Genomic DNA, 25,583 nt, shown 5'->3' on the forward strand with positions numbered 1-25,583 from the left:
TTATCTTGCTTCTGCTATAGTGGACCCTACAGTCCTGGGTGTGTTATTAGCATTCCATCCTTGCTGTGTATAATGTGTACCCACATTTTTGGCCAAACTTCTGGGAAAAAAATCTTTAATTTTAATTTTTTAATTCAATTATTTATTTATTTATATTTAGATACTTGTTTTTTGTATTATAAATGAATTTCAGCATTTATTTTTGAACATGTTATGGTACAAGAAATTTTATGGAACAAATAATTACAAAACACAAGAACAGATACAAGGTATTTCAGGTACTACCCATGTATAATGTACATCCTTATTTTTCCCTCAAAAATTTGGGCAAAAATAGTGCACATTATACACACAAAATATGGTAGTTTCCTTGTGCTGGAAAAGGGCAAAGTCATGCTGAGCCATGTTGGAGCCTGAGACAAAAGGAAGCAGCAGTAATACTGATCCTGTCTTTGTTTAAAATTTTAATTTTCTTTTCATGATTTAATTATTTGCATTATTTTTGATATTTTAAATTACTTAAAATAACATTATTTATTTTGATTACTGAGTTTTTTGGACCCCCCCTTAAATTTTGTACCTGAGGTGAGTGCCTCACTCACCTCACCCTAGTCCCAGCCTTGGAAAAGGGGATAAGACACTGTCCCTATTTCATGATGGCTACCTGGAGGCGAAATGAGATGTCAGAATGCTGTGAAATTTGATACAGAAGTGCCAAGGGGTTATTACTTTGTTGAGAGAGTATTGAATAATAGAATGTGATTATTAAATATTGTTTGTGAACTAATCCTAGTTCCCATAGCTTTGATTTGCAAGTTTGTACTTTTATTACTATGCTTCATTTTGGAGCTTCTCATGGTTTAATGTACAATAGAGTAGACCACAGCATCTAACAAGGGGTACAATTTGGTGTACTTTTCTGAGAATAAATGACTAATGACTTTGTCCCTGACACATTCCATATGTGGGGTCAGCATTACTTGATGAGCTGGGTTCCCCCATTGCCTCTTGAAGGTTACTTGTCAAGCACATTCAGAAACCACATTCATTTTGAGGGGTTCCTAGAGAATCTAGTGCTCCCAAACAACACCTTATAAAAGTTACTTATATTCTCCATAGCTGTTAAGTTTCTTAGTTATTGTGTTTGTGTTTTCCTTACTAAGAAATATTCTGCTTTTCTATTATTAAATAAAGTGAGGGTGGGTAGGGGAAGGGCACAGCAGGCAAAAGTGGCAGTGGGAGCCTATCTTGGTGACAATAAAACATTAGATTGCACTGATGTAACCTATAACATTAGATGCTGGCCACCAGTGCCTGTGTATATAACACTGTTGAAGGAGCATTCAAATGAGAAGATTGAAATAAATTTTATGTAATACAATTGTCCCATAGCAGAAAGGAGTGGGATTTAAGTTCAGGAATCATAGCTTAAAGCACAATAACTATCTGGTTTCCTCAAAGAAACCCCAGGCAGTTGCATGGGCCAGAAGTGCAGAAAGGCTGAAAAGAGAAGGCATATAGGTGGAATAAGGGCATTTGGGCTTATTCCAATAATGCTAGAATAAAGTGTACTTGTCTGAACTGTCATTAGCTGGAAATTTGGCCACTATTATTCTTTTAAGTCTTAACAATATGCAATACTAACTCCAACATCCTATATGTGTCTTTAATATTATGCTATTTCTCTTATATGTAGCCATAGCAATTATTTATTGAAATCTTTACTAGAGATTATATTTAGGACTTGTCCCTTTTTAGTAAAGCAGTTTTAAAGACTTAGTCATAAAGTGTCTGGGGAAATTTGAGAACACTGGCAAAAATAGAAGGTCCTGTATTTTTATAAGTTTTCAGTTAAAATAGACCCAACTTTCAAAGCATACTTGCATTCTGATATTTATACATGTAGTATTTTACTTCATTTTTAAAAGATTTTATTTATTTATTTTTGGGGAGAGGAGAAGGGAGGGAAGAAAGAGAGAGAGAGAGAGAGAAACATCGATCGGTTGCCTCTTGCACACCCCCAACTGGGACCTGGCCTAAAACCCAAGCATGTGCCCTGACTGGGAATTGAACCAGTGACCTTTCAGTTCCTAGGCTGGTGCTCCATCCATTGAACCACACTGGCCAGGGTTAAATGTAGTACTTTAAATTTTTTTAAGGCCTTCATGAATTTTTTTGTTATAAAATATGAATATTTGAATTATTTAAAACAAATGTGTTATTAACATCTGGTTACTCATTGTTTCTACTTTTGATACACTACAATGAGCCTTTAATAAAGAGTAAATAAAAACATAATTGCTGCTTAATACAAAGATTATTTTTTGTAGAAATGTGTTAGAAAAATTTCTTTTATTTGTAAATAAATATAACTTAAAGGAGTGATTTTTACAATTAGAAATGTTTTTAATGTTTATGTTAAGTAAAATTACTAGTATTATTTTTAATAGTAATTAAAAATAATTAAAGAAATTTAAGACTATCATCTTAAATTTCTCAATTTTATTTTGAAAATTATTTGAAATTTTTCATATTTGCTTTTAGTAGCTGCTGTTATTAATGAAGTAAAATAAGAGAAATACTATCACGTTTTCTCAGCTTCCGTAAGACAACTGACCTCTCAGGGAGAAACGTCGATTTGTTGCCCCAGTTATTGATGCATTCATTGGTGGTTTCTTGCACGTGCCCTGACGGGACTTCAAACCCTCCATCTGAGTGCATCGGGACAATGCTCTACCAACTGAGCTCCCTGGCCAGGGCCCCTCTTGTTTTTTAAATGCATTTCCAAGTACATTGCAGACATCAGTACTTTTCTCCCTAAGTATTTCCTGCTGACCATTTTATTGGTGGTTTGTTACATTTCCTTCTTATTCTTACCAACATAATCCTAGCTTTATGGTAGCTGCTATTACTGGAAAATCTCCTCTGAGCTTTCTGTGGATAAAACCTATTTGCAAAAGGGAGTCAGAATGTAGTTTCAGAACCTCAGTTTATTAATCAGCAAATGAACTACAAGTCAGGTGTGCTAGTTATCTATTATTGTGTAACTTATTATCCCAAAAGTTTGGGTTAATACAACAATAAACTTTTATTACTCATAGTTTCTGTGGGTCAGGAATTTGGGGACCACAGAATTGGGCAGTTCTGATTTGGGGTCTTATGAGGATGCAATTTAGATGTCAACCAGAGCTGCAGTCATCTGATGGCTTCACTAGGGCTGGATCTTCTGTAAGGCAGTTCACACACCTGGCAAGTTGGTAGTGGGGCTTGGTGGGAGGTCTCAGCTTGACCCCACGTGGGCTTCTCTACAGGCTTGTTGAGTGTCCTCAGCATATAGCATCTGACTGCTTCCGGAGCGAGGAATCAGAGGAAGAGAGAACCAGGTAGAAACTATGCTTTTTATGATGCAGACTCATTCTGTTCTAGAGAAGCCACTAAATCTGGGGAATTAGGCTCTATCTTTTCAAGGGAGGAGGGTCAAAGAATTTCTGGACATATTTTAAGACCACCATATGAAGGATCTTAAGAGTAGCATAGCTCCTCTTGGGTTTGAATCTCAGCTGCTGACCTGGAATGACTTTCTTAACTCCTCCGAGCCTCAGTTTCCTTGTTTGTAAAATTGTATTAGAAGGATTATTGTGAAGTAAAGTGACACAGCGCATTCAGACTGTGGAGTATGGCTTCTGTTCTGTTAATGCTGGTAGGTGGGATTTCTCTTAATAGAAATAGTAAAAGTAGCACCCCAGGACAGTGACACATACTGCACGAGGTGCAGGAAGAGAGCACATTGTAGAACGAGCTTGCGAGCATAGAGCAAAACCCAAATTTTGTGCAAATGTGCCATTCACCGACTGCCTGCCTCTGATAGCTGTGGCATGGAAAGAATACTGAAGGATGTTAGACATTCTGACCCACAATGACTGTTAATAAGGAAGACTTTGCACTTGGAATAGGAAATGACAAGTGACTGTGGCTGAGAGTGAGCTGTGGGAGGTGTGTCTCACATTCCAGAAACCCTGTGATTTAATTGGAGAGCAAACTGCAGGATGTTAAAAAAAGGAGAGCAAATTGTTTCACTTCGGGGCCTAGGAGGGGCAAATTTTCAACATTGCAATTACTTTTAATTATGCTATGTGTTTACATGTTCTATTCTCCTTGTAATTAAGAACATTTTTGAGGTGAAATAATGAGACTTTGATATGTCTGATCTCTTTTTTTCCTAGCTACCTCTGAACAGTGCAAATGAGATTTATGAGCTACATGTAATTGGACATGCAGAAGATGAGATTTTATTCTCTAACAGTACACGCTTATCATTTGAAACCAAAAGTATAACTGTCTTCATTCAAACAGACAAACCCCTATACAAGCCAAAGGAAGAAGTGAAGTTTCGTATTGTTACACTCTTCTCAGATTTTAAACCTTACAAAACCTCCTTAAGCATTCTAATTAAGGTAAGTGCCAGACAGAAATGAAGTAAGGAGTTTAAGCCATCTTACTGAAGCTCTCTTTTAAGTTTTGCGTGTTTTCTTAGAATTCATCATGGACAGTTTTTCTCTCAACATGGAAAGATAGAGCATTGAGTTAAGAATTTAGGCTTGAAAGAAAGAAAGAAAGAAAGAAAGAAAGAAAGAAAAGTAAAGAGAGAAAGAAAGAAAGAAAGAAAGAAAGAAAGAAAGAAAGAAAAAGAAAGAAAGAAAAATAGTCCAGGCTCTAAAGTCAGCTTGCTTGGATTCTAGTCCTGAATTCTTCATATTGATTTATTCATTTGTGAACCATTTATTGAACTTCTTCTGTTCCAGGTTCTGGGTTAGGGTAGTGAACACAATAGATTAGCTCCCTGTTCACATCAAGCTTCTATTTCAGTGAGGAGCGGGGAGACAAACAATAAATAAACACACACACACATACATATAGATGGAAAGATATGTATAAATTTGTGTGTGTGTGTGTGTGTGTGTGTGAGACAGAGAGGCAGAGAAGAGGTTGTCATTTCCTGTAGGGTATTAGGGAAATCCTATTTGAGCAGAGACCTAAAGGAAATAAAAGAATGAGATCATAAACACAGAGGGAATAGTGCACACAAAGGCACTCTTAGGAGCGTTGGGACAAGCACAGGCTGACAGTGTACTGGAGCCCAGGGAGTGAGGGGACAGATTTTAGGAGATACAGGTAGGTGGGTTGGAGGAGGGGTCATACAGGGTCTTGTTGGCCTTTGGGTTTTATTCTGAGTGAAATGAGACTTCACTAGAGAATACTGAGAAGAGGCATGATGTGATCTGATGTAACATCTTAAAAGAATCACTGTCTGCTCTAAGAATAGATTTAGCTGTGGGACCTTGAAGAAATTAATTAACCTCTCTGAGCCTCAGTTTCCTTATCTGTAAAATGTGTAATAATATCTCAGAAACTTCTTGTGAGGATTAAGTGAGATAATGCAAGTAAAGCATTTAGAACTGTGCCTGGCACCACAGTACATGCTCCCTGAACACTAGCTATTATTATTATAGGAAGCTCCTTGGGGAGTCATTTGGCCTCTGCTGCTTGAACACCCTGGTGATCTGGAGGCAGTGTGGTCAGCAGACTGAGTGCTTTCCTGTGAGAACCATGTTGAAGGCAATCGAGATCCAGCTGGAAGTGGTTTCCACATTTAAGCTGAGGAGAATGCTAGACATTAAAACATAACCTGGAAACAAGGCGACCAACTCATCCCAGTTTATCTGGGACTCTCTTGATTTTAAAACTCAAAGTCCCTGGCTTCAGGGACCCCTTAGTCTGGGACATCGTCTACCCTCAGTGTTCTGATGAATGACATAGAATGGGAGGTAAATTCAGGCTTTTCATCCAGTATCTTCCCATTTTTAGTTTCTTTGTTATTAAACAAACAAACAAACAAACAAACAAACAAAAATCTAGCAAACAAACATGGGCACATGTAATTTTGAGCCATGGTGTATTTGTAGCAAATCCCACACTGGTTGGCATGGAGCTCAATGTATATCTATTGAAGTCAACTAGGATTACTGCAGGGGTGGCAGCTCTGTGAATTCTGCCTCTGTTAGATGCTGGATTATCTAAAGCAGGTTGACACAGAGAAGAGCATTTCTGGATTCATGTAACTCTCTGAGCAGGGCCTTATGGACTCCATTCATACCATCCTTTATCATTTATCCAATATTCTGAGAATTTACTACATGCCAGAAACTATGGGTAAAATGGAGGATTTAGAAGGGAATGTCTGCTTATCTTTGGCTGTTTGTATTCATTTTGGCTCCTTCTACCTTAGGTCAATAGAAGTCAGCCTTGAATAAAATGCCTGTTTGTGGCATTAACCCAGAACTAACCCTGCTGATTCTGAACAGCTGCTCTGTGCACTGTTATGATTACGCCTCTCTGTTCTGCTCTAGCATCTGCCTTTAAAACCTTTGACCTGTGGATTCTTTGCACTCTTCTCTCCAGTTTTGAACTTAGCCTGCCACAGCCAGCTTTCCCAGAAATACACAGAGAGACCTTCCTCTTGCTACCTCTGGTTGTGAGGGATGATACTGGCTTGGCCCACTTGTGGCCCTCTCAGCCAGGAGAATGGAATTTAGACTAAAATTTCACCTGCATGCAGAGTATTTAGGAACAGTGACTGGGGGCAGCCATATTCTGCTGTCTGCATCCAGGCAGTGAGGCTGGGATATGAACTCATGTCTACTGCCTCCTTCCTTTAACGGGCAGAGGCAGGTCACAGCACTGATGCGAATGCCCACACTGCTGTACTCTTCCATCTGAAAACAGTCATTTGGGCCAGGCTTCACCAGGTGGTAATGTTTTTTATGTCTTTCAATGTGGAATTGTTGTTTTCTTGGGAAAACTCTCCAGAAAAAAGTGGGACTTAGTTTAACAAGAGCACCTTGACTTGGACAGTTATATTTCCCTACAGCACCATCTGCAGGCTAACATGGGGAAGTGCATTGGATGGCTCTGAGGTTGACTTTTGGGGGCCCATCTTGCCCAGCCCACATAGGATATAGCTATATTGAATGCCACAGCATATTCAGGGGAGTTAAGTGGTTTTCCTCCCTCCTTCCTTTCCTTTTCCCTCCCTCTCTTCCTCTCTCTCTCCCTTCCTTTCACCATGGGATCTTACTCATTTTTCCTGCCCCAATAACTGATCTTCTCAGGAAGGAAAGGGGCTTCAGAGGTCTTTCAGCAGCGGGAAAACCAGGTTCAATTCTGCCCTTAGTTTTGGCCTCTTCCAGCCAATCGGGCCTAACATCATGGAAATAAGTGCCCCCAACATTGTGATGGCCACTGGCACAGCTGGTTTCCACTTTGACCTCTGTTCTTTTTTTTTTTTTAAAGATTTTATTCATCCATTTTTAGGGAGGGAAGGGAGTGGGGAGAGGAGAGAGAGAGAGAGAGAGAGAGAGAGAGAGAGAGAGAGAGAGAGAGAGAGAGAGAGAGAGACATCAATGTGCAGTTGCTGGGGGTTATGACCTGCAACCCAGGAATGTACCCTGGCTGGGAATCGAACCTGGGACACTTTAGTTCCCAGCCCGCGCTCAATCCACTGAGCTACGCCAGCCAGGTGACCTCTGTTCTTGAAGAGGTTGTTACTGCTGATACGGGTGAAGGACCTTAGGTGTGAACAGGTGTCGGCAGGGGTATGTACCCTGATTGATTGTGTTCTGACATTCTGGCCTGGATGCAGCTGTTAAACCAGAATCTCATCCCTGGCCAGGTGAGGGCGCCACCTTGTTTAAGTGACTCGACTTCTCTAATTCTACATGCTGGACAGACACTGTGTGCATAATCCAGGACTCCAAGGAGTGGCAGAAACACTCCTTGCAGACACATTTTTCAGCCACGGTGTTCACTGCTCAAAATAGACGGGCACAGGCAGCAGGCACAGTGCTGTACTGAAGCAGCTGACGGTGATCCAGAGCCAGCCAGAGGTAACTCAGAGGGCACGAGGGGCTGCTTGTCCAACATCTCCTTGTGCAGCTGTTCTGGATGTGACAGGGGCACTGTGCACATTTTATGTGGCTGTCCCGTGTGTATCCCGCCAGGTGGTGAGCACGTGCAGATGGTGGGTTCTGCTGTGATGTCACCATGCATGGCCTGTTCAAATCCTGACATGCTGTGTAAAGACTTCTGGTGTTTCTACATTCACTCTCTTCCTGTTGGCGACAGTTAGGCCTACGTTCAAGACAGCCTTGGGAAACAACAGGGATTATTTCATTCACTCCCAACACTCCAGACTGTCCATGTGTAAAGTCTCAAAGACTTCAGTTTGGACTTCTTTTGTTCGTAGGGCCACGTGACCACTTGGGAAAAATGTGCACCCTCACCAAAATATAAATACATCAGCATAGGACAAACACTCCTTTTCCTAAACTTTCAGTAACACTGGGAGATATTGTTATGATTATTTTATCTTTGTCAGTCTGACAGAAGAAAAATGATATTTCATTGTTTTCACTTGTATTCTTTTAATTGTTAGCATATATTTATTAGCTGTGTGTGTTTCTTCCTCTGTTTTCAAGCCTCTAAACCTTGTAGGCGCCCCGTGTGTCACGCTGTGGCAGGTGCAGCAGAGCACACTGCCGATCACAGCGCCTGTCTCAGGAGCCTGCTGTGGATGGAGACCTGCTTATTCTTGGATTGCTTTTGGTTTTTGGTTTTAACAGTTAGTTTCTGGCTACTCCATTCTCAGCATCATGCTTACTCCTGACTTTCACATTCTCCTCTACTTGGGGAGAGAGATTTCTTCTGGCTTCTAATAACTGGACCAACCCAAGTACTTCTAGTCAAAGGATAAAGAATAATAATAAGGAAAATATTTGATCCCTGCTCTCAGAAGTTCACAGTCTACTTGGGAACAAATAAATAAACAAGACACCAAGCCCCCCTCCCAGATAACTAGAATACTTTAAACAGTAATATGTATTCAAGAGGGATGAACTTCAGATGTCCTAGGGGCTCTCCAGGAGGGTGTCATTTCTGTCAGAGGCATATACAATAGGCAGGACACCAGCTCATTTCACCAGGTGGACAAGGCGGGGAGGGTGTTCCATGCAGCAATTGTAGAGGTCTAGGTGCGTGGGTTTTGGGGGTAAAAGTCAAACAATTATGTATGTTTGGGGGAAAATGAGTCTAGAAATGTAAAAGAGGTCAGCTTACCAAGGCTTGTAAACTCTGCAAAGGAGTATAGACCTCATTTTGTAGGTAAACAAAAGCTGTAATTTCCAGTGCTGTAGTAGAATTATCATAGCCAATGTTTATTCACTGCTTGTTACTTGTATACCAGGAATTGTACCAACCATTTCAAGTACTTTGCCTCAGTCCCAAATTTATGTTTCAGGATAGCACTGTTAGTAGCAGGGAAGTTGTATTGGAGGGGCAAGACTGGAGGAGGGAGATTACTTGCAATAGTTAGAAAACAGGACCTGGTGGCTATATGGGAGGGTGGGAAGCAGACAAACTAGGGGGATAGTGCAGAGACAAAGATGACAGGGCTGAGGATAGGAGAAGACTCTGGGATGACTGCTGGTTTGGGCAGGATGGATGCTGCATGAAAGGATTATTGTCTGGGAAAGTATAGGAAGACGCAGGTGTTTTTCATGCACCCCCTTGGCTAAACATCTCTGTGAGACACTTTTCTTGAATTAAAGACACATGGGTTTGAATCCTGACTTCCACCATGTGTTGGTGCTGTAACATGGTACCATGCCGACTGCTTACAGTCGAGTGGTTACCTAACATCTCCAGGCATCAGTTTTCTCAACTATACTGTTGGATAACCTTACCTGGAAGGAGAGTTTTAGTGATTGAATAGTGTGTGAATTATAATGATGAGGCAGAGTGCTTGATGCATTGTGGGCCTTTAATACTTGGAGCCTGTCCTCTCTACAGTGGAATTGCCTTTTAATAACAGCAGCAACAGCAACAACACACGTTTGGTGTTGTGCGTGCTGTAGTATCTCATGTGGGAGGAGATGTGGTGCCAGGAACTAAATGATGCAGCAGAGTCAAAATAGTCTCCGGAAAATATGAGCAAAGAAGAAATTTTGGTTTGTCTTTAGTAGTATAGAGCTGACTATATATATATAATTTATTTATTTATTTTAGAGCTGACATTAAAAAAATCTATGCTGTATTTTGGGTGTGCCTGGGAGTGATGATGGGACCATTTATAACTGGGTAGGATGCGATATACACAGGCAGTTTTATACAGTTAACGTGTGGTTTTCATTGTAGGACCCCAAGTCAAATCTGATTCAACAGTGGTTGTCAGAAAAAAGTGATCTTGGAGTTGTTTCCAAGACTTTTCAATTATCTTCCCATCCAATACTTGGTGACTGGTCCATTCAAGTTCAAGTGAATGTGAGTATAAATATATCTTTAAGGGGAACGTTAAAATGATTTAAATAGATCAGGTGGGGAAATATATCCCAAGTTATTTATTCAAAGAACAGAAAAACATCAGTCTGAACACCTAGGCAATTTAAGTGGTTTATTTTTAACTTACTGTGTTTTTCAGTGGGTTAGCCCAGCTTATATAACACATTAGAGTTTTAATCATTGTTGCCTTTTTCTACAATGTCATTTTTTGAGATTAAAACATTTCACATTTTAGTATAAAACTGACTAAATGATTATTTATTTCATACATCGAGTATTTTAAAATTAAGTAATGAATACATAACTGCTATTCAGCAATTTTTTTTGTCTCAGAATAATAACTCCTACTTTTATCTTTGTTTTAAAAAACACAATGAGTTTAAACAGCCACATTAATCTTCTGTTCCCCACTCCTCCTTTCTCCCTAGCTCTCCCTCCTTTATTTGCTGCTGACTCTTGTGGCTCTGAGATTGGCAGGCAGGGGGGCAGGCAGGGGCATTCAAACCCCCTCCATGGCTCCACCTCTACTGTTCTTCTGGGCCTCACTGTGTGATGTTTGAAGATTTGTTGAATATTTTCCCATTGGAATTTATTAAGATAAATTTGTGATTGAGAGCTTTAAAAAATAATTCTATTAGAACAAGGCTTCTCGCTATCGGCATTTTGGACAAAAAATCTTTGTTGTGGGTGCCTGTGCATGGGAAGACAGTTAACAGGATCACTGGCCTCTACCCACCAGGTACCTGTAGTGGCTCTCCCTTCTCTCCAAGTCTTGACAACCAGAGCTGTCTCCAGACTTTGCCAAATGTCTCCTGGGGGAAAATACTTTCTCCCTGCTCTAGTGAGACCAACTGTGTTAGAATGAATAATCATTCATTAGCATTAGACCTGAGGTGAGATAAAAGTACCAAGTACTTAATTAACAAAATGAAAAAAATTTTTCCCTTTGGTTAACATTTTTTGGAGCCACATGCCTAAAACAGAGCTAGCCCACCTTAGTCAGCACCTGTGTTTTTGAGCATCTGCATAAAGATGAAGAGCACGCTGGGCTTGTGGAGAGGCTGTGCCACAGGAGGGGAGACATGGGAAGTGAGAGCATGTGGAGGCATGTCCAGGAGCTATGAAAGCCTAGAGTGGGGGGATGGACACTGGGGAAGCAGATAGCTGAGCTCGTAGGGAAAGAGGAAAGAGTAGATGTCTGTGAGATGTGGGAGAGAGAAGGATTTGTGTAGAGGCAGGGAGCCTCCCACGTCTGGGATTTGGGAGAAGTTTGGAGCATATGGAGATTAATGGGTTTTGAGGATTTAGGAAGCATGTTGTGAGTTTTAAAGAGTAAGGTTTTAGTCTCAGTTCCCACTTTTTGATTTCACTATAGAGTCTTCAGGAATTAGTTTGTCCATCTGTCCATCCATCCGTCCATTCATCCATCCATCCATCCCTCCCTCTATCCTTCATCTAATATGTGTTGAGGGCTTGTCGTGCTGTGATCAACACAGGAAGCTGAGCATGTGACCTCTGTCTTCAAACACTATTGCTACAGTGAGATGAATAATAGCATAAAACTTAAATGACACAATGGTGACAGAAAACAAGAAGGAGGCTATGGAATGGCAAGGTGCTGAGTCAGCGAGGCCCCCCAGGTGCCTCCAAGGACAGAGTCTCATTGGGACCACCTTGGGGTGAAGAGGGTTTATTGTAAAGTTGAGCACTGATGTTTTTGTGACCAGCTGCTCCGTTTTCTTGTGGTCTGCTCTATTTTCTTCTCACACTTCTGCCAACCTCTAAGGTGTTCTGTGGTCCAAATCTGGACTGGTCACGTTGGCTCAGCCAAATAACCATTATCCTCAAAGCCCTACATGCAAGACTCTTCATGGGTGAATGGGCTTTCCCTGGGTCCAGTGCTCATTGCCGGTCCATTCAGAAACACCCTGTATAATGACCAGGCAGGGAAGTCTCAGGTGGGTAGAGGCCTCTGAGATATTAATTTGTTCAATGAGTGATGAACAGAGTAAGTACCAGAGGAGAGAGGAGGATAAAATAGTGGAGAAAGACTTGTGGAAGATGTGAGATTATAGGTGGGAAGATTCACAGGATGTCTCATGTAGTGGTTTGTAGACTTGACCTATCCTATGGCCTTGATAGGAAAAAAATAAGGAAATTTAGGTACTAAAAAAATTAAAACCACTTGAAAAATTTGGCCTTTGCCCACCTCTTCAGCCTTCATCTTCAATTAAGTGCTACCCTTACCCTTGAACTCCATGCTTTAGACATACATTCCTTACCAGTCTGTCTTGCCCCAGAGCCTCCCCGTGTATTCCCTGGAACACTGTTTTTCTTCTGTTATTCAAGTGACTTGATTTTGCTCTCCAGTCATTGTCTGAAATGGATTAACCCCACCAGACATTCCCTAGCACTCTGTACTTCTCTTGGTTCATTCATGCTGCTTTGAGTCGGTGGTACTTCACCTCTGGGACTTAGTGCTTTTCATGTAGAAGTCGATATTTATTAAATGAGTGTATCAAAGCAATAGAGTAGTCATTTGTCTTATACTAAATATAATGTTCCCTTTTTCACATTCTTTAAAGCATCCTTACTCTTTGAAGACAAGCATGTGATTAAGTAGTTATTTTGGTGATATAATATTCCCCACCCCCAGTTTTTATTGAGGCATAATTAACAAATAAAACTGTAGGATATTTAAAATGTACAATGTGCTATGTATACATAGTGAAAGGATTTCCCCCCCCAGAAGATGTTAGTGCACACAATTAAGGAAAAAAATCAGCCCTTTATTAAAAAATAAAGTCCTTCAGTGACCACCAGGGGTCAGAATAATCAAAGAAATGACTTAGTTTTGTCTCTGGTTTTTATCTTTGGCTCCTACACAGCATTCATGCACTGTATATTGCTTATTATTGAAATTCTTTTCTTTTAGCAGTTAATAATGACTATGGTGGAAATATATTTATTATTTAAATAGTTCACCATTATAGCCTCTATTTTTGTTTTCCAAAGGCAGTGGCCATTCTCAGTATTAATCTCAGGGAGGGGAAAATATTTATTCTTAGGAGAGTGTTTTGAAATCCCATTTTGTTTCTAGAGAAAACATGGAGTGAAATCCTATTATTACTAGTGAAGGACAGTGTACTAGTGTACTAGTACTAGTGCACTAAAAACACAGGAATTATCAGAGCTTTGATTTGTAGTGACTGTGCAGATAATCAGAGGGGCATTTTTAAATACCCTTCCCACTAGGTGGGCTCTCTGGCGTTTCTACAGGGTAACAGGTACCTTTACACAGTAAGTGTGAATGAATCGCTTATTTTACTGTTCACCTTTCTGGATTACTTAAATTGCTTTTGACTTTCAAGTAGTGCATTTTACCTTCAGGATTTTTAATGATGAATAATTATTTTAATCTAGTAAAATTTCTAGGGTTTTGTTCTTGTTTTTTTTTGTGTCTCCTTCATTGTGTGGGGTCTGATGGTAGAACATAGTAAGTTATATCTTTATAGACATGTATTTTAAGAATGCTAGCCTAATTAAATTGCAAAGCAACTCTTTATTATTTTTAAGCCCTCTTAAAATTAGTAAAATTTAGTGAGAACACTGAGGGTTTTTTTTTGTTTTGGATACTACTTGTGCATATACTTAATTTGCATACTGCATTGAATGTGAATACTTCTTTGCTGCGTTGGGGATTGTACTACTTATTCTTCTGCCTTTCCCCGCTCCTCCCACCATTTGCCCCCTAACCTCCTGGACTGGCCAAACCCTGCTCTCAGAGGAAAGAGAAGAGGTTATTTTCCACCTCTCCACAGACAGGTGTTGTGCAGAGCTGTTGTACTTCAGGTACATTATAGGGACAAGCTGGGAAATGCACTTCGATTTGATAATCATCTTGAAGATACACTTTGGGAAGATAACTTGTTTTCAAAGTTAGACACTGCTTGTATTTTCATTTTTTTGCAGTTCTTCTGTGAGGGCCTTATCTCTAGGTACCTATCTCTTGACTGGTATCCTTGGCTCTCCTAAATAGTTTGTAAATGTTTTTTTCCCAATTATTTTATTATGGTAAATACACATAAATTTATTCTATTAATTATTTTTAAGTGTACAACTCAGTGTTATTAAATATGTCCGCATTGTGGTGCAGCCATTGCCACAGTCTAGCGCCAGAACTCTTTTCACCTTGCAAAACTGAAACCCTGCACCCACTAAACAGAAACTTCCCATTTCTCCTGCCTCCCAGCCTCTGGCCACCACCATTCTACTTTCTGTCTGTATGATTTCGACGACTCCAGGTACCTCATATAGTGAAATCATGCAGTGTTTGTATTTTTGTGACTGGCTCATTTCACTTAGCATGATATCATCATGGTTCATCCATGTTATAGCATGTGCAAGAATTCCCTTCCTTTTTAAGGCTGAGTAATATTCATTCAGGCATACCAGATTTAGTTGCAAATGTCCTTAAATCTATGCTTTAAAGTGTATTTCAGCCCTGGCTGGTGTAGCTCAATGGATTGAGCACAGGCCTGCAGACCAAAGGGTCGCTGGTTCGATTCTCAGTCCAGGGCACATGCCTGGGTTGTGGACCTGGTCCCCAAAAGGGGGCATGTGAGAGGCAACCACACAATGATATTTCTCTTCCTCTCTTTCTCCTTCCCTTCCCCTCTCTCTAAAAAATAAATAAATAAATAAATAAATAAAATCATTAAACAAAGTATATTCCAGGTTATTAAGAAGGAAACTTGAGAGGGTTTGATTGTTTGTTTGTTTTTAAAGAAAGGCTAATGTTGGAGGCTTGGCGGGATATGGCCACAACAGCCCTCTCCCTGTGGGTGGCCCAGGGCCCAGAGTTCCCAGCTCTGGGTTGACCCAAGCCTTGGTGCTCAAGTTCCTCTGAGAACCTGAGGGGAGAGTCCTTTTCACTCAGAGTCCTGCCACTTCATAACTGCAGCCCTGTGCCCTCTTTCCTCAGTGGTAGATGGAAGCCTGTCTCCCTTTTAGAGTGGCTCATATAGCGGAATTTAACACCAGAGCCCCAGCTGGTAGAACTTAGCAGTAGTCTCAAACATCAGTTGTACCTAGAATCACCTGGGGAGCTTTTCGAGATACGCAGTCTGGGCCCCACCCATAGATCACAAGTGAGCACTACGTCTGAGGCCTAGGAATTTGCATGTTAAACAAGCACTCTAGGAAATTCTGTTTGTTTTCTGGACCCCACTTTGACGAGTGCTGAGTACGTGCCCACGGTCAGGCGACTCAGTTTCCATCTGTTCAGCTGAGAGGCAGTGTGGGTGGGGAAAGGCAGGTCCTGCTTTACCCTTTGAACTCTCTAGTGGTAAGATTGTAATCTATCGGACCTCTCCAGGTGAGTAGGTCCATAAAGCCCTTGACACCCTAGACTCACCGACTCAGTTTTTCGGGGGATAATCTGTATTTTTACAACAGCTTTTCTGGTGATTCGGTTATGTAGCCAGCTTGGGAGACATTGAACCGTAGGTGTCTTGTGGTCTCTTCTAGCTGTAACCGACTGCAGTTTCCCAGTTCTTATCTCACTCTCCAGCCAGTGCTGGGGTTGGGGGCCGGAAACAGAAGATAGAAAACTCAACAGCCTCCTAGGCCTGAACTCCCTCTTTTGGAGCCTTGCATAGTACACAGCGGGTTGTCACATTATATATGTAATGCAGAAGCAGTCCCATTTGAATTGTTTTGTGTATAGCAGTTGTGTCTGCTTGAGTGAGCTCTGGCAAGTTTAGGTAAAGATTGCCAGCAGCTAACCCTTTTTTAGTGTTTCTGATTCCTTATCTTTCTGTCCCCTTGGCTCAGCTGTGGCCTGGGTTCGGTTTGCTTTTGCTGTCAGGTTGTCTGGGGCCCCTTTGTCCTTGCAGAAGAGCACAGCTTTGTTTGGATAGTGCTCGTCTTGGAAGCACTCTACAAGTAGCATCTGGTCTGCCCCCCTGGCTCTCCATGACAGCCTAACAGAAGCATGGAGCAAGTTGTGACAGGTCAGAAAACAGTGGCATCCTCTCTGGAATGTAGATGTGGCTTCCAGAATACTTTTTTTAGCCTCTGCCTTGAAGACTGCTCTTCTGGGAATACTTCAGGTTCTTACTTCCATGTACAGTGAGAAAGGGAGGGAGGAGATCAGTTTTAGATTTTTTTCTTCGAGTGTCAGCCAGCAGAGGTCAGCACTTCATTCTCTGTTCTTCCATGGGCCCTTACACACACTTGTCTCCTACAGCACTAAGTGACCACTCTAGTTTGTTTCCTTTTTTTTATTGTGGCAAGATGCACATAACATGGAGTTTGCCACTGTAACCTGTTTTAAAATGTGTATTCTAGTAGCATCAAGTATATTCACATTGTTGTGCAAATATCACCACCATCATTTCCCAGAATGTGTTCACCTTTCCAAACTGAGATCCGTGTAGTTTTAAAAAAATATGACTGCCTTACTTATTCATGGAGGGGAGGGGAGGAAACTTCTTTTCTACCTACTAGGTTCTTCCACTTGGTCTAACAACTTGACATGAAACACGTTAACAAGAGAAAATAAAATTTAAAATTGTGTACACAGGAATCCCATATACATGAGAGAGTCAGAGACTTCATATACATGACAGATTTGGAGCCAGACAGTTAAATGAGGTATTTGTGACCTTCTGAGCTATATGCTGGACATGAGTTTCATGGGGAAATTCTGGTTCCTTCCTCTTCACTATCAACAGATGACCCTCCCTTTGATATTCATAAAGAAAATGAGTTATCAGACAGAACTTTCTTTTAATCCCTTTGTCAGATTTACATGTCGACCTGCAATCAACACCCCTCTCATGCTTATCTTCTTCTTTTATAGAAAAGGTGTAATTCTTTGCATCTAAGACCAAAACCTATACCTCTGCTAGCATCTTCCTTCTCTGACTTTCCCAGAAACCTCTACAGTATTGATGTCTTTTTTTCTCCTGAATATTCAACCTGGATTTCTCTTTCTCTCCTGATCTTTCCACAAAATCTAATATGCTCAGACCTCTCACATTAAAAAAGAGAGGATGGAGAGGGAGGGGAGGAGAAATGAGAGAGAGAGAGAGAGATTTACTGAAATTTGACCCTTCTGCCACCTCCACTGACTTTATTTTCTTTCTCTCTCTAATTCTTAGCTGATGCTCTTAAACAAAAAATGACAAAAAACAAAACTTGTGTAGTCTTTCTCCCTCCCACTTTCCCAGCTCATTCCAGTTTGGCCCCTAGATTTCTTTCTATTTGTCTGGATGCTTCTCTTTTGGTCTCTTTTTGTTGTTTATTCTCTCTTACATATGGGCATGTTGTAAAGTATAGTTTCCAGTTTCTTTCATTTTCTCAGTCTAGGCAAGTTTATCCATAGACATGGTTTCATTTTCTATCTATACACTAATAACTCTCAAATTTGCCCTCTCTGAGAGAGCCTCTGAGTTCCAGACCTATACCTGCCCACTGATGCCTCTATTTGATGATTATATTTATTTATTTATTTTTATTGATTTATTATGTATTTTCTTGATTATACCACTATAGTTGTCCCAATTTTCCCCTGTTTCCCCTCCACCCAGTGTTCCCCATTCCCTCTGGTAACCCCCTGCTTAGTTCATGTCCATTATTCATGCATATAAGTTCTTTGGCTTCTCCATTTCCTAATCTATTCTTAAGATCCCCCTGTCTATTTGTACCTACCAATTATGCTTCATAATCCCTGTACCTTTTCTCCCATTATCCCCCTCCTTCCTCCCAAATGATAACCCTCCAAATGGTCTCCATATCTATGATTCTATTTCTGTTCTGCTTGTTTGCTTAGTTTGGCTTTTAGATTCATTTGTTCATAGTTATAAATTATTGCCATTTTAATGTCCATAGTTTTGATCTTTTTTCTTATGTAGTTTCTTTTAACATTTCATGTAATAATGGCTTGGTGATGGTGAACTCCTTTAGCTTTACCTTGTCTGGGAAGCACTATATCTGCTCTTCAATTCTAAATGATAGCTTTGATGGATAGAGTATTGTAGGTTGTAGGTCCTTGCTTTTCATGACTTTGAATACTTCTTTCCAGTCCCCTCTAGCTTGCAAAGTTTCTTTTGAGAAATAGGCTGACAGTCTTATAGGAACTCTTTTGTAGTTAACTCTCTGCTTTTCTCTTGCTGCTTTTTAAGGTTCTCTTTTTATCTTTAACTTCTGGCATTTTAATTATGTTGTGTCTTGGTATGGTCCTCTTTGGGTCCATCTTGTTTGGGATCTCTCTGTGCTTTCTGGACTTGTATGTCTATTCCCTTCACCAAATTAGGGAAGCTTTCTTTCATTATTTTTCAAATAAGTTTTCAATTTCTTGCTCTTTATTTTTTCCTCCTGCACCCCTATGATTTGAACACTGATATGTTTGGAGTTGTCCCAGAGACTCCTTACTCTATCCTTGTTTTTTGGATTCATTTTTCTTCTTGCAGTTCTGATTGAATTTTTTCTTCCTTGTGTTCCAAATCATTGATCTGATTCTCAGCTTCATCCACTCCAGTTGATTTTCTATACATTTTTCTTTGCTTTACTTAGTGTAACCTTCATTTCTGCCTGGGTCTTTTTATGCTGTACCCAATGAGTTCCTTGAGCATCCTAATAACCAATGTTTTGAACTTTGCATCTGATAGATTACTTATCTCTATTTCAGTTAATTCTTTTTCTGGAGTTTTGTTTTTTCATTTGAGCCATATTTCTCTGTTTCCTCATTTTGGCAGCCTCCCTGTGTTTGTTTATGTACTAGGTAGAGCTGCTTTGATTCCCTGTGTTAGTAGCATGGCCTAATGTAGAAAAGCACACCTATAAGTTGGATGGGGTGGAGCCTTAGGTAATTGCCTACGTGGGGAAACCCATATGAACCAGGTTGATGGAGTCTCAGATATGGTGCCACATGCTCTGTGGCTCTGTGTAAGGAGGGACTCAGAAAAGGGATAATGGCCACTGCCTGGCCTCTGGAGTTTTGTCTGGGAGGAAGCTGTCTCCTGTCACTTGCCCTGATGCCAGACACTTCTGTTTCTCCCTGTGTGTCACTGGTGCCCTTCAAGCTGCTGCCTTGGTGCTGGAGCCCAGAGGAGTGAGTCTGTGTAAGTTCTGAGTACATTATGGATCTTTTAAGAAGAGATGTCTGAGAATCCCAGTTTCTCTGCTGCCCCAACCCCCACTGGTTTTTACAAACCAGTTATGGGGACTTCGAAGTTATGGGGACTTACCTTTCTGGAACTGGAACCGTGGGCTGTGTGGTCTGGTGTGGGGATGGAATCCCTTGCTCCCAAGATACCCTTCCTGATTTTTATCCACTACATGTGGGTATAGGATGATCAATTATGTGTCTCTGCCCCTCTTAATCATATGAATGAATGTGACTTCTTTAATTCCTTAGTTATTGGACTTCCATACAGCTTAATTTTCTGATGGTTCTGGCTGATAGCTGTTTTGTAGTTAGTTGTAATTTTTACTGTGGGTATGTGAGGAGGCAAGCCATCTTTACCTAGTCCTCTGTCTTCTCTGTTTGGATGTTTTAAAGCTATCGCAAGCTCCTCATGTCCACTATCATTCTTCTGGTCTTCCCCTAATACACTTGGCTCTTCTCCAGAATTTCCTGTTTTGTTGAATTACTCCACCGTCCATCCAGTTGTGCAAGATGGTAAACATGGAGTTTTCTTTGACTTCTTATCCTCCCTCACATCCCATACTGAGGCCTTCACCAATACCCATAGATTTTACCTGTAAGTGTATTTCATATCCACCAAATTCCCTTTATTTCCACCTCTACCTTCCTCGTAAGCCACCATCACATTTTCCTAGATATTTGCAGTACCTATTCTTTCCCTTTGCAATCATTTTTCTACATAGCAGCAAAATTGGACCACATTATTCTTCAGCTTAAACCTCTCCAAAGACTTACTGTTGCCCTTGGGAAAAAATTCAGATGTTTTACTAGGACCTACACAAGGCTCTGCCTTATCTGACTCCACTTTTCCAGCCTCATCTTCAAATTTCATAACTTCCTGTGAGCTTAATTCACTTTATTACTTTTTCATATTTATATATTTATGTGTGTGTGATTATTTGATAACTATCTTTCTTTTCACTAGTTCAAAAGTTCCGTGACAGAAAGGTGTATCCCATCACCTAGCACAATGCTGGGCACTTCAGTGCAACAATTCTCTGTGGAGGGAATGGATGAATGAATGCATTGGTTACATTTTGGGCGCAGCCCTGTTACTTCTGATTCAGTAGCTCTAGCGTGGGAACTGGGCATCCGTCTCTATCTGTTGAGCCTACCACAGTCAATCCTGATGTTCGTTTGGGTTGAAAACTCTTAGAGAATTACATTGCAACTGCAGTTGAAGCCATAGATGTTTAGATTCTCAACAGGAAAGGAAAGGACAATGTAAATATTAATGAACATTTTTAGTCATTTCACACATCTATCCTTTCTCTAAGTTGGTCAATATATATCTACTGACAATTTTACTGAATGATTTCTTGTTAATTTTAAAGTTCTTTGCTAATGTTATGGTAAAAATAAAAGAGGGAAAAAGGGTACTATAAAGTCTTAGATTTCATTTTATAGGCGGGGGACTCTAAAAACTTCTATTGTTCTTTGAATTTCAATGTTATAAATGTCATATAATACTTTTGATGACAAAAGAGGCAAAAATGTGCATGCATGAGCCTCTGGGATTATAACATATATAAAGATTATATTTTTATTATTTCCCTCTGGTTATAAAAGTAATGCATGCTCAGTGTGAAAGCACCCAAACATTATTCAATAGGAAGAATGACATACTTATGATAAACCCCCAAATGAAAGAAATCACCAGTATTTGTTGCCTGGTTAATTTTTGTAGGAACTTTGAGGCAATAGTAGGAATGATTAAAGTAATATTTTAGGAAGATTATAGCATGTGGGGAGAGGAACTGCAGTCAGAGAAGTTAGTATCACTGTTTAATGAACGCATGACCACCTTCTATGCTGGGTTATAGTAGTCCAGTCTGAGGGTTATAGGGGGTTGCCTTCAGGGAGTAGCAAAAACTAAAGACAAATGGATGAATTCAAGAGACACTCTGAAGGATACATCACTAAGTTTAGTGACTGATTGGATTGTGACTGGAGCAAAGGAGAAAGAGGAGTAAAAGGTGTTAAGGTAATTAAACAAGGAGGCCATTAGACCCAGGAGGCTCTAATGCTATGGTGGCCCAAGTCAGCAGCAACTCAAACCTAAGCCTATGAATGGCTCAAGATAATGATATCAAAGTGTAAAAGACAACTGACTACAAACAACAAACTAGACTAGGCTTTAAGCTATAGCCAATCAATAATTTCCAGACTTCTGGCCAAGATGGAGGTATAGGTAGACACACTGTGCCTCCTTGCACAACAAAAATAAGGACAACAATTTAGAAAGAAAAAAACAACAAATACTGACAGAAAATTGAACTGTATGGAAGACTGACAACCAAGGAGTTAAAGAAGAAACATTCATCCAGACCAGTAGGAGGGGCGGAGTTGGGCAGCTGGGCAGAAAGGGGTCATGGGCGAAGTGGTTCCTGGAGGACCCAGTGAGGCAGTGGATTATGGAGTGGCGTGGTGCACAAGGAGGGTGGTGGACTGGGCAGTCCTGCATTTGCTCACAGATAAACCAGGCAAAATTGGGGAGCGAGACAGACTGCTCAACCCAGGGTCCCAGCTGGGGGGAAATAAAGCCTCAAAACACCAATTGAAAACACCTGTGGGGGTTGAGGTGCCATGAGAAACTCCAAGCATCATAGGAGAGTTTGTTGCAGAGAGGGTCCTAGAACATACACAAACCCACCCACATGGGAATCAGCATCAGAAGGGCCCAATTTGCTTGGGGGAAGTGGCAGAAGTGACTGAAATCCAGCAGAGAGCAGAGCAAGCGCCATTGTTCCCTCTCAGACCTCTTCCCCACATATAGCATCACAACCCAGCAACTGGATTGCCCTGCCCTAGTAAACACCTAAGGCTCTGCCCCTCACTTTGTAACAGGCTTGTTAAGACAAAAAAATGGCCCAAACAAAAGAACAGATCAAAGCTCCAGAAAAAATACAACTAAGCGATGAAGAGATAGCTAACCTATCAGTTCAAAGCACTGGTAATCAGGATGCTCATAGAATTGGTTGAATTTGGTCACAAGTTAGATGAACAAATGAAGGCTATGCTAAGTGAAATAAAAGAAAATGTATAGGGAACCAATAGTGATGGGAAGGAAACTGGGACTCAAATCAATGAAGTGGACCAGAAGGAAGAAAGAAACATCCAACTAGAAAAGAATGAAGAAACATGAATTCAAAAAAATGAGGAGAGGCTTAGGAACCTCCAGGACATCTTTAAACATTCCAATGAATGTTTTGAATTCATTCTGAATTATAGGGATACCACAAGGAGACGAGGAAGGGCAACAAGTGGAAAACTTATTTGAACAAATAATAAAGGAGAACTTCCCCATTCTGGCAAAGGAAATAGGTTTTCAGAAAGTCCAGAAATCTCAGAGAGTCCCAAAGAAGTTGGACCCAAGAAGAAACACATCAAGGCACATCATAATCACATAGCCAAGGTAAAAATTAAGCAGAGAATCCTAGAAGCAGCAAGAGATAAGGAGGAAGTTACCTATAAAGGAGTTCCCATCAGACTGTCAGCTGATTTCTCAAAACAGACCTTGTAGGCAAGAAGGGGCTGGAAAGAAGTATTCCAAGTCATGAAAGGCAAGGACCTACATCCCAGACTGCTCTATCCTGCAAAGCTTTCATTAGAATGGAAGGACAGATAAAGTGCTTCTCAGATAAGGTCAAGTTAAAGGACTTCATCATCACCAAGCCCTTATTATATGAAATGAAGAGACTTATCCAAGAAAAGAAGATAAAAAATATGAACAATAAAATGACAGCAAACTCACAGTTATTAACAAGCACAACTAAAACAAAAGCAAACTAAGCAAACAACTAGAACAGGAACAGAACCACAGAAATGGAGATCACATGGAGGGTTATCAACAGGGGAGTGGGAGGAGGAGAGGGGGGAAAAGGTACAAAGAATAAGTAGCATAGATGGTAGGTAGAAAATAGACAGGGGGAGGGCAAGAATAGTATGGGAAATGTAGAAGCTAAAGAACTTATAAGTATGACACATGAACATGAACTAAAGTGGGAGAATGTGGGTGGGGGGCAGGGTGGGGGGAGTGAAGGGTGAAAAATCAGGACAACTGTAATAGCATAAACGATAAAATATCATTAAAAATAAAAAATATCAAAAAAGAAAACAATATGTGTAAAAAATTTTCCTTACTCAGCTTCCGTATTTTCTCTATAAAAGTCTCTCCTTGAGCTCTTGTTGGGTGAGCACTCCCAACTACTGGTTTGACTGCCTGATTCCAATGATTTTTGCTTCAGTAAACTTGTAAAATTTTTAATATGCTTCAGTTTATCTTTTAACAAAGGTGACTTTGGGATTTCAAGTGTGGTCTTTGGGAGAATTGCCCATTATAAATTGTAAGGAAGTCCAGACTGGAAGCTCAGTTTGGGGTAGATAGCTAAGCAGGTGAGGTTTGGACTGATCCGTCACTGCATTCAGGAGCTAAGAGGAGGAGCCACCCAAAGCAACAGAGAAAGAACCAGGAGGCTTGGAAAGAGAACCAAGAGAGTGCAGGCATAGAGCAGAAGGGGAAGGGATTCAGAGAGGGTGGCCAAGTGTCACTTGCTTCAGAGGCCACCAGGAGAACAAGGCCTGAGAGGGGTGGTGGGCAGTTAGCAGAGGCAGGTGGCTCTCACTTAACGAGCACCCTTCCATGCCAGTGAAACGGTGGAGCAGAATTCAGATTATAGGGGCAATAAGGAGCATACACTGATCATTTTAAAGTCTTGTTCCTAAGAAGGAGAGAATTAATATAATATCTGGCGAAAATAGCAGCAAAAATATACTATATAATTTCATTCATATTATGAATTACATAAACTTTTGTGGATCAGTCTAGAACTCTAAGCCATAACCATTTCAGTGAGAAAATGTCTTATAAATCAGAAATGTGGATTCTTCCTGTGTCTCTGGCCTTTCTTAACATGAGCAGTTGCCCAGCTTGGTGTGGCCAGTTATTTTTGTGTGAGTATGAGGTGGAATATATATTACTTGACAGATTTTAAAAAAGCCACATTGATCTTTTGCTATTTAGTCCTGTTCCTTGGGACTAATTCCACTCTATTCTTTGAATGAAATGTAGGGCAAATCCCACCATTTTTCTGGTTCTTAAAAGATTCTGTCATTTTTGGTTACATGTGCACACACAAACCAGTCTACATTTAGTAACTAATATGTCCAGTCAATCAAATTAAGTACCCTCTTCTCTCAGCTTGGGTTCTGTGGTCTGGCTGCTTATTCCCAACTCACTGGGCTGCATTTGACTCCCTCAAGATTGAATTGTGGAGAAGACGACAGGTGAGGGGTGAAAATTCTTACTTGATGTATAAGAACAAGCCATATGAATTTGCCGATATTTGTCCTACAGAAACGGCAAAAATGTAACACTGCTGTCATCTGGCATTGGAACTCTCAAGGTCTGCAGGCATTTAAAACTAACACCTCTCCTTAGAACTCTGTGGGTGCTTTGGAGCATCCCTACCATTGCTGAGAGGTCTCTCACCTGAAGTGTCTTGGCAGCTTTTGACCCTGCTTCCTACAACTGGCAGCTCATAGCTCCTTCTGCTCCTGGGCATCTACACTTCACCGCAGCTTCCACTCCTGAGCTTGCCTTACCCTTCAAAAGACTGATCTTGGTCACCATAGTAGGCAGTCACCTGCTGGTGCTCTTTTTTTGCCTGTCTCATTGAGGGAAAGTATGCCTGCTTTCTTTGTTCTTTGAGACTCAGCAGGTGCAGACCACCACACTCAGCACACTCCCTTAGCTCAGCTGTCCCTGCAGCTGGTCAGTAGCAGGATTTGCACTTTAGGTTGTTCAGGCATGTCAGTGCCTACTCACTGACAGTTTGGGGATGTTCACAGAGACACATACCCAGGTTTCTGGATTGTCCTGTCAAAGTCCCTTTCCTAGGCTTGAAATGAGGGGCAGGCAGTGTGTGCCTGATCCCTTGGGGTGGGGTGTATGTGACTCCTACTTCATTCAAAACCT

At 40.8% G+C, this 25,583-nt stretch overlaps 1 protein-coding gene across 1 annotated transcript in view; it reads left to right on the top strand.

Moving 5' to 3' along the window:
- The window catches only part of CD109 (CD109 molecule), a 123,290-nt gene that overhangs the window by 25,656 nt on the left and 72,051 nt on the right, over positions 1-25,583 (top strand). The window contains exons 5-6 of the mRNA XM_028510864.2: positions 4,224-4,454; positions 10,249-10,374. Of these exons, the coding sequence (XP_028366665.1) occupies positions 4,224-4,454; positions 10,249-10,374 (357 nt within the window). The remainder of the gene's footprint in view (positions 1-4,223; positions 4,455-10,248; positions 10,375-25,583) is intronic.

The sequence above is a fragment of the Phyllostomus discolor genome, chromosome 4 (assembly GCF_004126475.2).
Source record: "Phyllostomus discolor isolate MPI-MPIP mPhyDis1 chromosome 4, mPhyDis1.pri.v3, whole genome shotgun sequence".
Taxonomy (NCBI): Eukaryota; Metazoa; Chordata; class Mammalia; order Chiroptera; family Phyllostomidae; genus Phyllostomus; species Phyllostomus discolor.